A 15,146-nucleotide genomic window follows, 5' to 3' on the forward strand; every position below is an offset into this window, starting at 1 on the left:
AAACTTTGTAAAGAGGGACCATGAAATATGTGAGTTGTGTTCATTTCACATGGCCAATTAACTGAAAATCACTGCAGCAGCAATCACTTGTTGATACTACCACAGAATGCAGTTTAAATTATCGTAATCCTGGTTACATTCCCGTAATCCTTAATTTGTGTAGAGTTGCATTTAGCATTAAAATTTACTTATTTCATGGGTACACACTTTTAGGGCATCTGTCACAGACTTCTTATAATATTGGGTACTGGCCGGGTATAATTTAATTTTTCATATCCGATTTATATGGATCTAAACTTGACCAGGACGACTACCGTCACCCAACTTCGGGAGAAGTCGGAGAACTGGGGTGGAATCACAGCCATCGACGTACACCACCTGCCGGAGGGAAACGGGAACGTCACAACAACGGCATTTCCGATGGCGGTCGCATAAATTGTGTCACTTCCGCTCCTCAATACTCAGGACAGGAGGGGGCTAAGGGGGTTGTGTGGAAAGGGTTTTCATGATTGGTGTGATGAAAAAAGAAATCCGCTTGGGTGTTGTTGTTGGGGGGTGGACATGATATAGAGACAGCTTACCAGTCTCCGAGGAAACGAACGAAAACAATATACTTGGCTAATTTACCGTGGTACTGTCCTGCTTAGGTGGCTGTGCAGCTCGAAATCTGTTGCTAGCTAGCCGCAGTGATCATAATAAGCTACCTAGCTTACGTTGTCTGGGTTGCCTGCGAAATAAATGACTGAAAAGAGGATAGGAATGTAAAATCAGTCTGTCGTAAAATTACTGGTAGTTCGTGCGTTTAGCCAGCGAGACATTGCTACGTCGTTAACGCCTTGGCCAGCTAGCGTGCTAAGTAATAATAACGTTAGCTAAGGCTAGCTAACTAGACAGCTGGCGTAGCTAGGTAACGCTAGTGAGCTAACCGTACAGTTTGTCTTGTGGGTTAGCTGGCTGCTTGGCAAGCCCCATGCAAGCTAGCAATCCAGCAAATCAACATGGGTCCCTCATTACAACTAGCAAGGCAGGCAGTGCTTTGACTGTTTATCCTGTCCTTGTTTGAAGCGAAAGGGAAACGAAAGCATTCCGATAGGTTCGGTGGGAAGGGGGTAGTCCTCCGCCAGCCAGACTGGTGTGAGTGTTCGGGGCTGTGCACGGCCTGAGCGGGATTCGAGACATAAAAACACCGTGGAGGACCAAGCAGCACCTACCAAAATGGCGTCACCGGGTCCAACTGCTTCAGGATCGATGGGTCCGACAGGTAAATGTAAACCAGTCCACGTCATTTCTTTAAATAACATATTCAGTCAAACGGTAGCATTTGTTTCGGATACTGGGGGCAGTCAGTTGCGGGCTTTGTACGTTGACCGGCCAATGAAGTTATCTGGGTAATTTAAATCGAAAGAACTTGATGTTTTGAATATGGGAATTTTTCTTGTCCATATGTAAACTGTAAAAGTTTGCGAGCAGCCGAGTGAGTTAGAAGAACAAAGCTGTAAACATTTTTATTGACATGCCTTTGTTTTATTGTCGTTGCTCCGCTAGCTGGCTGGTCGACTAACTTTGCAAGCTCTTTGCTTATTTCTCGCAATTTGTTTAAAACTGATGCAAAAACACTAGCGGGCAGGGTAATGATATAAATTGCCTAAGTTGCCATGCCTCTTAGGTATGACCAGCACTAAATGCTATAGAGACTATATTTGAATGTTTTGTCGGAGAGAAAGAAAGCTGAGAGTTCTCCAACACGTGTATATAGGGGGATTTTTGAAAAATCTTTCTGCAGCGACAAAACGGAAAAACTAAAATATAGCTGTGACACGAAACCCAGTTGAAATCTTACATCAGTCTCTGGGCTTGATGAAATTATTGGTTTAGCTAATTAAAGTAATTTCCCTTGGGTTGGTCTAATTGGGTCGATGTCAGCTTCTATTCTAGTCTGATTTTTTAAGTAGCTGTTTGGTTAAAACCATCGTATTTCGTCAGTTTCGTTTGGCTGACCAAACTGATTGTCCTTCGAAATAAAAGACCCCCCCCCCCTCCAAACAGTGTTTAAAAAAGGCTGTCTCTGGGTAGAACCGATTAAAGCATTGCTATGAGGGTCCTAGGGTATAGGACTGAAGGACGTTCAATTTATAGTATGTTGAACATACATTTCAGTGCTTCATTCAGTCTTTCTTAAACCAGGTCTGTGGCTCCTGTTGTGTCCATGACCTCCATCTGTTCCTCTCCCTCTGTTTGTGTTAAAAACTTGCTTCTGAAGACATTAGGGGTTTTGTTACTGTAGATTGTAATGTAAATGTTGGGTTGCTATTCTGCTGGAGGTCTTCCAGAAAATGTTAAGAGTTAAAAGCGAGCTCGCTTCATCCATCTGTAGCAGCTGGTTGCTGTGCTCTTATAATAATGTGTAGATTATAATACCAGAATTTGTAAAAAGATTGTACTTTTACATATTCACATTAAAATTTCTGAGATGTTGAACTAAAATAATGTATGGACACTCTTGGCAAGCTCAAAGCCCAGAATGTGTCACAATATCACCAGGATCCTCACTATGACGCCAAGATTGCGTCAGCATCTTGTGTAGAACATCTGGGGTAGGTAGAAAACACAACTGCTGAAATCAACCTTATCTTCAGAAAATTAACAGTATGAAGTAGATTGCTGCCTTTGTAAGAATCTCCGCATTAAAAATGTGGGTGCCAGCTTTCGCGGCGATAAGAGGGGGTCATGCCTAAAGCCCCGTACACACGGGAAGAGACTAAGCGACGAGAGACCATGGAATGTTAATGAAATTCGTCGACTTGCAGCGGCGTCAAGCAAAATGACAGTTGGCGACGCGAAGTGGGAAGGTTCCGAGTTAAACTAATCTCAGCTTTGAGGCGACTCCCAATGGGACCGAAGGATTCCGTTGACTGGCAGATGACGCCAACACTGAGTTCCCCAAATGTTTCCCACAAGGAGACAACGTCCACGACTTTGGTTCCTAAAGTTACGGCTTTGATCTATAAACTGTACCATCTGCGAACTAAAAGAAATTAAACATGGGTGAATTGTCACTGTTGAAGCGTAGCTCTGTCCATATGCATACACTAGCGATATATTTGTGGTCCTGTAGAACTAGCCAGCTACTGCTTGTATCACTTGAAAACATTTGGGGTAGGAAATATATAAGAGGGATACCTAAGGCAACCAAAGCCTGGAATGTCCACTAGCGACCAACTGTCAGCTATAAAGCGATGGGCAATGAGCGAATTGCTTTGTATGTGGACGGGCCTTAAATTTCAAACTGACATATAATTTCAAATATTTTTAATTTGCAGCTACTCAGTTATCCCTAACTAAGTAAACAAACAGCAGTAAAACAGTAGCTGCAGAGGTGTCAGTTAAAGGTATGACCATGCAAAATCCTCTCTGTAAGAGTGCTCAGACAGTTGCGTTCATGCTTTTTCTCTCATGACTGGAGAAAAACAACATCCAAACAAAGGACTGATAGTTTTGAGCCAGCAAAACATTGCTTTCTGACTCTGATCAAGACGTAAACAAAATCGCTGGAAAGATAATCTCTTAACTTGTCCTCAAATCCCATACTGGCCCCTAAATCCCTTACCAGGGCCTATGCCCTGTGAAGGTTACAATGAGAGTCTGAATGGGCCATTGACTCGTTCTGTTTTTCTCTGTGTCGCTCACATGATGAAGAAACGAGTGACCAGTTGTATCACTATGTGCCTGACTCTAGGTCTGCAAATTAGGTTAATTAGCAAGGGACAGAGTATGTCACGCGGTTCAATCAGTACGCTGCAGTAAGAGCACATGCACCCTGTTCATGGACAGACGTGGCAGCCCACAGGTGCGTGTGTTTGATGGATAGGGTGGAGAGGATGAGACCATTTTAGAGTGACTGCTGCCACATTCCCTTTGCAGATTTGGCAGACCAGTCCAGGCTGCTGTTTGGGTGCTGCTGATAAAAATCTAATGGGCAGCAGCGTAGTACATTGTTAAGGAGTAGGACTCATAACTGAAAGGTTGCCGGTTCGATTCCCCGCTGGGGCACTGCCATTGTACCCTTTAACAAGGTAGTTAACATAGAATTGCCTCAGTAAATATCCAGCTGTATAAATGGATAGCCTGTAGAAATTGTAACCTATATAAGTTGCTCTGGATAAGGGCGTCTCAATGCCAGTAATGTAATGTAATGATGGAGTATTGGCCAAGTCATGACAGTGCCTTGTGTGCCTACAATCCCCTGTTGTAACTCCCTTATGTTGCTCCACAGACCTGCGAACTCAGTTGTGGAGGAGAATAGCTTCTCGCCGAGGTACCTGCATGGGAGCTGTGTGTGTGTGTGAGAGAGAGAGAGAGAGAGAGAGAGAAGGAGAGAGCTGTCGTTAACTAAGTAGCTGATCTACACGCTGTTGCACTTGCTTGTGTGGCGTTGTGCTGAAGGTGGTAGCCCAATTTCGTGTGCGTGGGTGTGCATGTCACTTTGTCTTAGAATTCACAAAAGCTTGCAGTGTCCACAACACACAGAAACACACGTGTCTGTGTGACAGTATGTGTGTGCCTCCACCCTGCTATGCCACGATCACAGAACTAGTACTTTTGTTCAGTGTTCACTAGATATGCAGGCATATACTTTTATGTGCTGCATTGATTTTGTGTGCGTTTTCAACCTTGATTGCATAAGCTTAACCTTGTTGTCTTTTATTTGCTGAAAATTTGGGTTCCTTAGTTACTGTAGGTGAGCCCACATAATGGTCAGTCTGGTTGTCTGGGATTTTTCAAGTGAAAGATTGACCAATTTAATAGGTAATTTAATAGACATTGCAATGTAGCATTTCATAGAGGTTTTTTTTTTTTTTTTTTTTTTAACTGTTTTACTATATTACTATTTTTATGGCTACTGTTGTGTGTTGGCCTTTAGCTGATGACAGCTGTATGATACTAGAGTCAGAATATATGGTGCAGGCTGTACTGTGTAGGCCAGTGGTCCCCAACCTTTTTTGCACCACGGACCGGTTTCATATAGACAATATTTTCCTGCCTGTTGGAGAGTATCATGGCATGCCTGGAATATCGATTACGTCTTTAATTTTAGTATGGCCGCCTGTTCATAACATTTTAGTAGTAGGTCTAACGTGATGATATTATTAGAAAAACGTTAGGTGCATATTTCTCTCAATGACCATATACTAAAAACATTGCAACCCGAAGTGTGTTCCTTATGTCCAGTCTACTCCGTAAATGTCGTTTTTGTTTGCCGTCATTGCGGGAAACCCCGCTTCGCAGAGATAGGATGTTGGAAATGGAAGCAACGTTTTCAGTGCTTTTGTGCTTTTCTCAGGATATTCAGCCTTGATTTTAACAACTTTTTTTTTTTAAATCATGTCAGCTAGCTAGCTAGTACAAAGTTGGCAACACAGCTAAAGCAGGCCGTATAGTAAGTGATGAACTCGTGGCGCGCGCGTTACTCAAGTTCAAAATCTGTAAACTGTTGTGGGCGTGAGAGATATTAGAGTGGTGCGAAAAGGACCAATAGACTGCACCAAGTTCAATGTAATGAGGTACAAATAGCCTATAATTGTATATAACTATTATTTTAATATTATTTTATTTTACCGATTAAAGAAATTATTTATCCTTTCCGTGCGGCCTGGTGCCGAATGTGCCGTGGCCCAGTGCCGGTCCGCGGCCCGGTGGTTGGGGACCGATGGTGTAGACTATGCCTGTTAAATATGTGACATTTTATTAGTGCAAGTATGGGACAAACTGCACATGCCACAGTGTAACCAGACCAGACATAGGGCACACTGTACTCCAGACTGGAAAACCCAGGGACAGCGTTTGATTGGACTTCCCAAGCATAATAACTATTGAAAGGCCCCCAATTTCATTTTTCAGTTAGGGATACATTTTTGTTGATTACTGTGTGGTAGTATACTGGTAATTTTTCAGAGTACAGGCCTAGCTGTGCTTTAAAGTGTCTGTGTGTCAAAGTGACTGTTTCCCATGTTTTTGTTTAAGGCAGTGAGTTAATTAAGAAAATATGCTATTTCAGGTTCACCGAAGGTAAGTGTGCAAAAGATTGGGTAAAGGTTTGAAGATTACAATATCTCTCATGGTTCTGGCCAGGCCAAAAGTCATTACTTGTGATGTCACTAACTAAAAAAGCAGTTAAGTAATCTGAATCTGAAGTAATCTGAAGGCATCTTTCCCTTTTTCTGTGTTCCTTTTTTTCTCTCTCCCCTGCTCCCCCTCTTTACAGGGTCAGGTGGGACCAGGAAGATGGCTTCCTCTGAGGTAAGTTGAACAGAGTTGGAATGAGGTTTTTACTCTTATTTTTTTTTGTTCATCATGAAGTCATTTTTTAATGTAGAATCTACTCCCCATTTAATTGAAGCAGTTCTACAGTGTACAGAATAATGTACTACAAATAGTTTTTCTCCCTCTGTCCCTCCCTTTCAAACTGCAGATTCAGAAAGGAACATAAAAGAGAACAATTCTGCAGTTTTGAGTAAATTGCCTCAGTTGCAAGGAAGTAAGAGTGGAGACATAAAATTCCCTGTGACATGTTTTTCACAGATGAACTATTAAGTTACACCCTCCTTCTGTTTCTCTTCCTCCTCATCTCTCCCTCCCTCCCTCTCTCCTCCACCCCTCTCTCAGGTACCTGGCTCCTCAGGCACCTCTCAGACCATGAAGAAGACCATTGGACACAGAGGGGTCGACCCCACCGGCGAGACCACCTACAAGAAGGTCAGAGTCCAGGGAGTCATGCCCCGAGCGTACTGAGGCGTGGCGCTGTGCACACCTTTTCATTCACACGCGAGCGCAGAGGGAAGAAATGTGGAATGGAGAAGGGAAAGTAAGAGACACACTGCAGCCTTTGAAGAAAAGCCATGACGCAAAGCAAAGAGGAACCGTATCTGGCGCAGATTCCTCGAACTCGCACCCATTCGTTGTGCATGCAAACGAATGCCCCTTTACACAAAGGGGCATACGTCTGCATGCGTGTACGGATGAAATAGCTCCAGTGAGTCAGTCTGGCGGTGCAGAATATGGACAGCGATGAATTTAGTTGCCGTTTGGTTGGCGGTTACTCATGGTTGATTCGGAATTTTCGCTTCCTCTCTCTGTGGTGTAACTCTGACACTTAGAGCATTGAGACCTTGCCTGTATGAAAATGAAAGTATACCCGTACAGACGGTCGTAGCATGTGGTCCCTGGAGTTAGATTACAGGATGTCATTTTTGTAATCTTCTTTCTCTTTTCCTACATCTTCTCCGCACCCCTCAGACCACCTCCTCTGCCCTGAAAGGTGCCATCCAGCTGGGCATCACGCACACAGTGGGCAGTCTGAGCCAGAAGGCCGAGCGGGACGTTCTCATGCAGGACTTTGTGGTGGTGGAGAGCATCTTCTTCCCCAGGTCTGTGGCACTGTGCACAGCAGTCCTGCACACACACGTGGCTTTGACTTGCTGTTCAGAGTGAATGTAGCCCTGGGGTCTTCCTGTGTGTGTGTGTGTGTGTGTGTGTGTGTGTGTGTTTGTGTTTGGGGGGGGGGGGGGGGTGCTATTTGTGAGTCTGTGCTGCTTTTCATTTTCACATTACATTATAGGCATTTTAGCCTAAGTCCCCAGGGCGACTTACATACGTTATAGTTTTCACGTTACCCATATATACAGCTGGATATTTATTGAGGCAATTGTGGGTTAAGTAGCTTGTCCAAGGATACAGCAGCAGTGCCCCAGCAGGGAATCAAACCAGCAGTCTTACGGTTACGAGTGCTGCTCCTTTCCACTATGCTACACTACCACCCCTTTTTCTCTTACTTGGGCTTCCTCTCCATCTGTACATTTGCATTTCCTCTGTCTGCTTCACTGCCTGGGCATCTGTCCTTGGCGACCAGTAAGTTTCTAAATAGACTTTCTCTCTGTGTGTCTCTTTCTCGCAGTGAGGGCAGTAACCTAACACCAGCCCACCGGTACAGCGACTTCAGATTCAAGACCTATGCCCCCATCGCCTTCCGCTACTTCCGAGAGCTGTTCGGCATTCGGCCAGACGACTACCTGGTACCCCTCTTTCCCTCCCTCCCTCCCGTCACATTTTCCTCTCTTCTGTTTCTGCCACAGTGTGGGAGAAAGATACCATGATGTAGGAAAATAAAAACATGGAGAAGAGAAAACGGCTAATGGGAGGAGTCAGGATTGTGACTACATGTCTGTATAGTCCACAGTGTTCAGATTTTTTGGCGCATTGCAGTGTTGTCCATCCCTGTGGAAATGCAATATCGGCCAGCTCGCTCCCAGTCTCCCAGGAGGTGAGGTTGCTGACGAGCTTGTTGGTTCTCTTTGTGGTAGTACTCCCTGTGTAACGAGTCGCTGATCGAGCTGTCGAACCCGGGAGCGAGCGGCTCCGTGTTCTACGTCTCCAGCGACGACGAGTTCATCATCAAGACCGTGCAGCACAAGGAGGCTGAGTTTCTGCAGAAACTGCTCCCGGGGTACTTCATGGTGAGAGGGCATTCGCTGGTGATGGACTGTATGTGAGTGAGTGTGTGTGTCTCTGTGTGTGAGTATGTGTGTGTCTCTATGTTTGAGCGTGTGTGCCTCTGTGTGTGAGTATGTGCGCATCTGTGTCTCTCTCTCTCTCTCTCTCTCTCTCTCTCTCTCTCTCTGCGAGTGAGTGTGTGTCTCAATGTGTGAGTGAGTATGTCTCTGTGTTCATGTATTTATATCTGTATTTTTCTCCTCTCTGAGCAGTTAGCGTGTCCTTGTCGGGGCACTAAAGCAGCCATTCCCCCTCTCTCTCTGCAGAACCTGAACCAGAACAAGCGCACCTTGCTGCCCAAGTTCTATGGGCTCTACTGCGTTCAGGCGGGAGGCAAGAACATCCGCATCGTGGTGATGAACAACCTGCTGCCGCGCTCCGTACCCATGCACCTCAGGTACGACCTCAAGGGCTCCACCTACAAGCGCCGCGCCTCTGCCAAGGAGCGGGATAAGGCCTCACCCACCTTCAAGGACCTGGACTTCATCCAGGACCTGCCTGACGGGATTCTGCTGGAGCCGGACTACTACAACGCCCTGAGCAAGACCATCCAGAGGGATTGCCTGGTTAGTGTGCGCTAGGTGTCGTTCATGTGTAAATGCTGTACTGTAGCTGTCTCGCATGTCAGAGACCCTCCACAAGTAGGATGAGTTATCTCCAGGTTTCTAGCATATATATCAAATGTATGCAGTCGCCGAGTTGTTTATCCATTATAGTTGAACTTCATTCACCCTACCAGCAATGTTTGGTTAATTTTGAATTGCCACACTGTTAATATCCAGATGCTCTGTCCCTGGAAGAAATTATTTTCATATTATCATAATTTGCTGAGGGCACTCAAAGAAAAAGCTTGTGTTTATACTGTACCACTGTTGCAAAATGTGTGTATACTGCATCACTTTGTTCAGTGCTATAAATATGCTATATGTTTATACTGTACTGCTATACTGAGTTCTTGCTTCCCTACCTCAGCTTCTGCAGAGCTTCAAGATCATGGACTACAGCCTGCTGGTGGGGATCCACAACATGGACCAGGCGTGCCGGGAGCGGGCAGGCGAGGGCGTGGCCACTGAGGGGGCCGTGTCGCCGGACCAAAGGAGGCCACAGGGCCAGAAGTCCCTGTACTGCACTGCCATGGAGTCCATCCAGGGGGAGGTGCGGGGCAAGGGGCCCCAGGACTCAGAGGACCAGTGAGTGGCTCTTTCCTCTCCTCCACGAATACTTTTGAGTGTCGCTGCCTCTGTTGGTGCCGATTGTGATAGTTCGTGTTTTAGCAGACTGGGTGGGATCCCGGCCCGCAACGGCAAAGGGGAGAGGCTGCTGGTCTTCATCGGGGTCATCGACATCCTGCAGTCCTACAGGTATGGGTTCTTACAGCAGGAAGAGTGCAGCGGCTGACTCAGTTAGTGGAAATGCGTGTGTGCGCGCATACGCATGTGTTTTCATCATTAGTTCATAAATTCCCAAGCCTGTGATCCACGTATTGAGTGATTTCATTCTCATGTGGCTTCATATATGTACAAAGTATTTGCAATAGCAGATGCTATTTTAATATACAAAGATATTTAAAACGCAGGTGTAGTGTCTGTAATGGTGCAGTGTCTGGTTGTGGAAGGTGTATAGTGTGTTTTTACACAAGTATCTCAGGCCCCACCAGCAGGCCCCAGCCCACAGTCTTAGAATTAAATTCCTTGTCCATACTTACCCAGCGTTTCCTTCGCCCTCAGGTTTATGAAGAAGCTTGAACACTCCTGGAAGGCCCTGGTCCACGATGGGGTGAGATGCCTCATATTTCAGGCTTTCATTTTCTCTTAAATCCTGCTGTTTTTTTCCAGATTTTTTCCACCCTAATTTTGTGTGTACCGAGATCATAGTAAATGAAGTGTCTTATGCTGGGGAAATTCAGAATGTTGGAAAGGGTCATTTGGAAAATGACTGCCTACATTCTTTTTCCCTCTCAATGACAATAGAAGCATTATTAAAGAATGGGATATGTAGCATGTCATGGGTTCATGATGCAATAGGACATGTTTTCTGGCATCTTTTGTTCAAAATTATGGTGCAAGTTCTACAATGCACAGTTGTCTTCAGTGGCAGTATCTATAAACATAGATATCTATAAACTGTCTTTCCTGGGTAATTGTGGCTTGCCATAGTGTTTAGCATTATGGTGGTTATGATTCACTGGTTTAGCCTGCAAACAACAGTGCTCTAACAAAAGGAAATGCATGCATTTTGTTCTCCAAAATGAAAGCCAGACTTTCTTGTATATGTGTGCAGTTTTCTCCCATTTTGACTGTTTTGGAAATAAACTGACAGTAAAAAAAAATAACAAAAAATGATTTTTGCTGATTTGAATGTTATGTTATTTCGACTTGTATGGTGCTGAAATGAGGCCATGGTTTTTCTGCTTTAGGACACAGTGTCTGTGCACAGACCTGGCTTCTATGCAGAAAGGTTCCAGAGATTCATGTGCAACACCGTCTTCAAGAAAATCCCATGTGAGTCCTGCTGTGTGTTTATACATGTTGACCCCTGTCTTCAAACATCTGCCTGCCTGTCTGTCTTGTCTGTCTGTCACTGTGTCTTGAGAGACTCATGCCCCTCACCTGTGCTCGCCCCACAGTGAAGCCCTCCCCCTCGAAGAAGAGCCGAGCCGGAGGCCAGGGCATGCTGAGGAGGGCCAACACAACGGGCGGCAGCACCGGCCCACAATCCCACGCGGGCGGCAACTCGGCGGACAGCCGGCCGTTCTATCACTCTCAGCTCAGTCACTCGGAGGCAGAGGGAGAGAGCGGTGAGTAGGAGCCAGGGAGAAGGGGCCTGAGAAGATGAAGGAAGCGTTCGCGGAAGAGGGGAGAGTGTCAGAGGCATAAAGAAACAGGGAGGCGTGGGGGAGGACATGAGGGAGGTTGCTAGTAGGTGGCGAAAGGGTTGAAGGGCTGAAGAATTGGAGATGGAAGTAGAAGAGTTAAAAGGAAGAGGTTGATGGGAGATGTTGCACTTGCAGAGCGTCTAGTTTGTGGAATAATTTGAAATATGTTCAGGAAATGGAATGCTTTAAAATTTCCCCCACTTGATATTATTTATTTCTGTAGGCATGCAGTCAGGCCGCCCTGACTTGCTACCGAAGACCCCTCCCTTGGACAAATCGGAAAATAAGGAGAGCACAGGGCTTGCCACCTCTTCTCCTCCTCTCAGGTTTGTTTCTATCACTCCTTTCATGGGATCTCCATTGCACCACCTCATTGTCCCATATTTCCTCCTGCTGTCAGACCCCATCACCCCATCCCTTGATCCCTCTTCATCTCCTCAATGCAACCAAACAAACATTGCAAATTGTCCCTCTCCACAAGGGCGGTGGTCTTGGAGAATGGAACAAGCTAGCTGCAGATGACTCTGACGTGTTGCTCTGTGTCTTCCTCATCTGAACTGATTTTCCACAATGAATCCACTGCGATCTCTGCCTATCTGCAGGTCAGTAGGAGTGGAGGTGCACAAGTCAGCCAGCACTGACCAAGACCACAGTGCCCCCCACAGGTGAGAGAGGCATGCGCAATCCTGATGTGTAAATCTGTCAGACACATATCCTAGCTCATTAACTCTGATCTCTCCTTTCCTCCCAGTGTTGATGCAGTGGACCCGGAGGAGCTTTCTGGAGGGGAGGACGCTATTTCACTCAAAGACATTGTTCCTGAGACCAGCATCTGATTTGTAAGTGTCGTAGTACTATGTGCTGTTGGTAAGGAGCAGGCTTCTAACCCAAAACATTTGCGGGTTTGGTACCGGAAGTATTTAACCTCACTGGTCTCAGTATATGTTCGTCTGTTTAAATAAAACGTAATAAGTTCTTTGTCACCCTAGACATGTATATCTGCTAAACAGCGGGTTAGGGGTGTCACAGGTGCTGTGCTCATTTGCATTATGCAAAGTGGCGTTCACCAGCTTACCCCCTCTTTCTTTTACAGAGAAAGAAGAGAAAGAATGAAAGTAAACTTGAAAAAGAGGGAACCGGAAAGAAGAGTGCACAGAGGAAAAAGACTGAAACGAAAGAAAAAGATGATCCCTCATTTCTCTGAGGGTGTTTTGCAAGTATGAGCACCAGCAAGGCAGTAACAGAGATCAGGCAGAAAAATGAGATGGGGAGAGAGAAAGTGAAAGAAAAAGGTGGTTGGTTGTCTGCAGGGACGTCCTGCCTGACACTAAGTTTGCAGTTAGTGGCATCAGCTACAGCTGTATCCCAGTGCAGAAGCACTAAGCTGATTTCAGCTTTCCAAACCCTTGGTCCAGCCCCATTCATAAGGTCTCGCAGCGTTACAGAAAGTGTGGGGGTGCCTTTGCTAAGAGTTACGTTCAAATGCAGGTGTAGATATTGGTGTGTGAATGTGTTCCATTAATCAGATGTCAGTATGTTTGACATTGCAAGTCGTTGGAGTTGCAAGTTCAAATCCTACAGTGCTGTGCTCCTCACCAGTGCATAGCTCATGAAAGTACATAGAACCTGGGTTGCAGGTGTATTAAATCTATATACAAGGGGAGCCATGTTGAAAGGAGGAGAGAATAATGATTGTAATTGTTAGAAAGTTGCCTTTTGTAGAGAAGAACAGAGAAAATCAGCCTTTTCTACAATAGCCAAATATTCCTGATATAGATTCAGACCCTCTTTCCCCTTAAACTGATTTTGTACCTGCTCTGCGTAGGTTACAGTTAATATTCTTTGTGCTGTAGTTGTCAGTACTATCTCATAGTGTTTTATTGTACGACACAATATAGTATTATTCCGCCTTGTAGTGGGGTAGAATGGCTTACCACCATATTGTAAGATATAGTGTGGTTCGAGGCCTATTTATTTGTAATTCTCTGCTTCAACCCTACTACAATGAGACCTTCTACAGGGGTGACCCAGGACTACACTCCTTGACCACCCCCATTCTCCAAGCCAGAGGATGGGGGAAGGCCTGGGTTCAGCACAACAGGGTCTCTAGTTCTTTTCCCCCAAGTCTTTTCATGTTTTTTGTTATTATTTAGGTTATTATAATTGCTATGAACATTGTGATGAATGTTACTATTGGAACTATTGAGAGTGATGCAGTTGAAGATGGTGGGTGGATGTATTATGGATAGCAGTCCTGCACACTCCTGTCCAATCTCTTTTCGGTGACGGAACCATGTGTGCACAGATGCAAGTAAATGCAATGTAGAGGTGCATAGAGCAGAACAGTGCTGACAACATCTTCAGGCAAGTCTCACACCGTACAGCTGCAGTTTTCCTGGAAGAATTCAGCCACGTTTATAGATACTGAAGCTGAAGACAAGTGTGCAAGTAAACAGCATCGTGGAACTTGCGTCATGATTTTGCATTAAAGATGCCAAACGATATGTCCTTTTGCATCATGAAATCATGAAGTGTTGCTCATCCCATTCCTGACAAATGAATTATGATTCGAGAGGGAAGGAGAAGAACGTAGAGTAGATGCTGTAGAGGTTCCCTGGTCACAGTACCTAATGGATACATACGTTGAGTCATCTGTGTTTATTAAAAGCCCATCCATATAATGCAGAGACCAGTGAATTAAGTGCTAGAGCTGCTCTAATTTGAAGTCATGCAACAAGCAGGCCGTCTCCATGTCACCCATGTTGTTTACACTAAATTCTCAAATGGGTGAAATTATTGCCTTGCTATTGCACAACTCAATTGCAATAATGTGAAATAGGACTTGGCGTGAGTTGTTCTTCGGGCACAGGGGGTGTGTACTTGTCTCTGTTGTACATTTGCTGTTCATACAGTCAAATGTACCATGTGCTGTTTCTTACAATGGTTGTTGAGCCAAAAGGGGTGTGTGTGAACACAGCAGCGGGCTGTCTGTCCCCATGCAGACTGTTGTGATTCTTTCTGACATTCTGCCTGTCACTCTCGTCAGATTCCCTGCCTGGCTGTTTTATATCTCTGTCTGACTGGACTGTCCGTGTTGGTATGCACACTGCCGGTTGATTATGCTGTTCAGCCAGCTGCCCAGTGGACCAATTAGACGTTTGAGAAGGGAGGACCAATGATTTACACCTGCCTTAAGGGCAGAGCAGAGCCTTTCCATGCTCAACAGAGACACGGGCACGCCATTCACATCCCTCGCACACTGCAACAGGCTGTCCTTAGTTTGTGTACATCTTTACGGTAATTGACCACGTTTTTACAAACTCCCTTGAGCACTTTCAAATTGCCACTGTACACACACTCAAGGCCAGTAGAAATTCCTCTCGTCTGGTTATGGAAATGACTGCCATTCTTAGAAAGGACCAACTCTGACATGCCTTCCACATCAGCTGGAAATTGTCATTAGGCTTAAAAAAACTGGACTAAATTGATTATTTCAGTGGTGTGTGCCATGCCACTCCTGCTGTCAGCATGTGACATCTCCCTCCACATGCTTGCTCAGCTTAGGCTGATTTCCATCAGCCACCTTGCTTGGCAATGTCTATTCTACAAGGGTACGAATAATTCAGTAGCCTCACTGGCTGTGCTGCCTTCAGTCATGTTCCAGCCTGAACATTCATAATGAGTCTGTAATCGTGTCTTGCTTTAGTAAAGGAGAAGACAGAAT

The 15,146-nt window shown here is 45.3% G+C and overlaps 1 protein-coding gene across 2 annotated transcripts; it reads left to right on the forward strand.

Annotated features, from left to right (window-relative positions):
• Positions 1 to 475: 475 nt before the first annotated feature.
• Positions 476 to 13,123, forward strand: LOC118796601 (phosphatidylinositol 4-phosphate 5-kinase type-1 alpha-like). 2 transcript variants are annotated; one of them, XM_036555585.1, is made up of 16 exons: positions 476 to 1,261; positions 6,263 to 6,297; positions 6,664 to 6,753; positions 7,294 to 7,424; positions 7,952 to 8,069; positions 8,358 to 8,510; positions 8,814 to 9,113; positions 9,520 to 9,737; positions 9,822 to 9,908; positions 10,275 to 10,323; positions 10,964 to 11,048; positions 11,174 to 11,344; positions 11,646 to 11,748; positions 12,025 to 12,087; positions 12,174 to 12,261; positions 12,516 to 13,123. In XM_036555585.1, the coding sequence occupies exons 1-15, from the start codon at positions 1,216 to 1,218 to the stop codon at positions 12,256 to 12,258; spliced, it is 1,734 nt and encodes a 577-aa protein (XP_036411478.1). In that variant the 5' UTR covers positions 476 to 1,215; the 3' UTR covers positions 12,259 to 12,261; positions 12,516 to 13,123. The 2 variants fall into 2 exon arrangements, with proteins under 2 accessions (XP_036411478.1, XP_036411479.1); XM_036555586.1 differs by having other exon boundaries at positions 9,825 to 9,908; positions 12,516 to 13,122.
• The last annotated feature ends 2,023 nt before the right edge of the window (positions 13,124 to 15,146 follow it).

The sequence above is a fragment of the Megalops cyprinoides genome, chromosome 21 (assembly GCF_013368585.1).
Source record: "Megalops cyprinoides isolate fMegCyp1 chromosome 21, fMegCyp1.pri, whole genome shotgun sequence".
Taxonomy (NCBI): domain Eukaryota; kingdom Metazoa; phylum Chordata; class Actinopteri; order Elopiformes; family Megalopidae; genus Megalops; species Megalops cyprinoides.

What these genes read in the sequence shown, in the direction of transcription:
- LOC118796601 (XM_036555585.1), top strand. Translation starts at nt 1,216, where the DNA reads ATGGCGTCACCGGGTCCAACTGCTTCAGGATCGATGGGTCCGACAG. An exon ending in GCGAGACCACCTACAAGAAG is followed by an intron (nt 6,754 to 7,293) that starts GTCAGAGTCCAG and finishes CGCACCCCTCAG; the next exon opens with ACCACCTCCTCTGCCCTGAA. An exon ending in GAGAGCATCTTCTTCCCCAG is followed by an intron (nt 7,425 to 7,951) that starts GTCTGTGGCACT and finishes TCTTTCTCGCAG; the next exon opens with TGAGGGCAGTAACCTAACAC.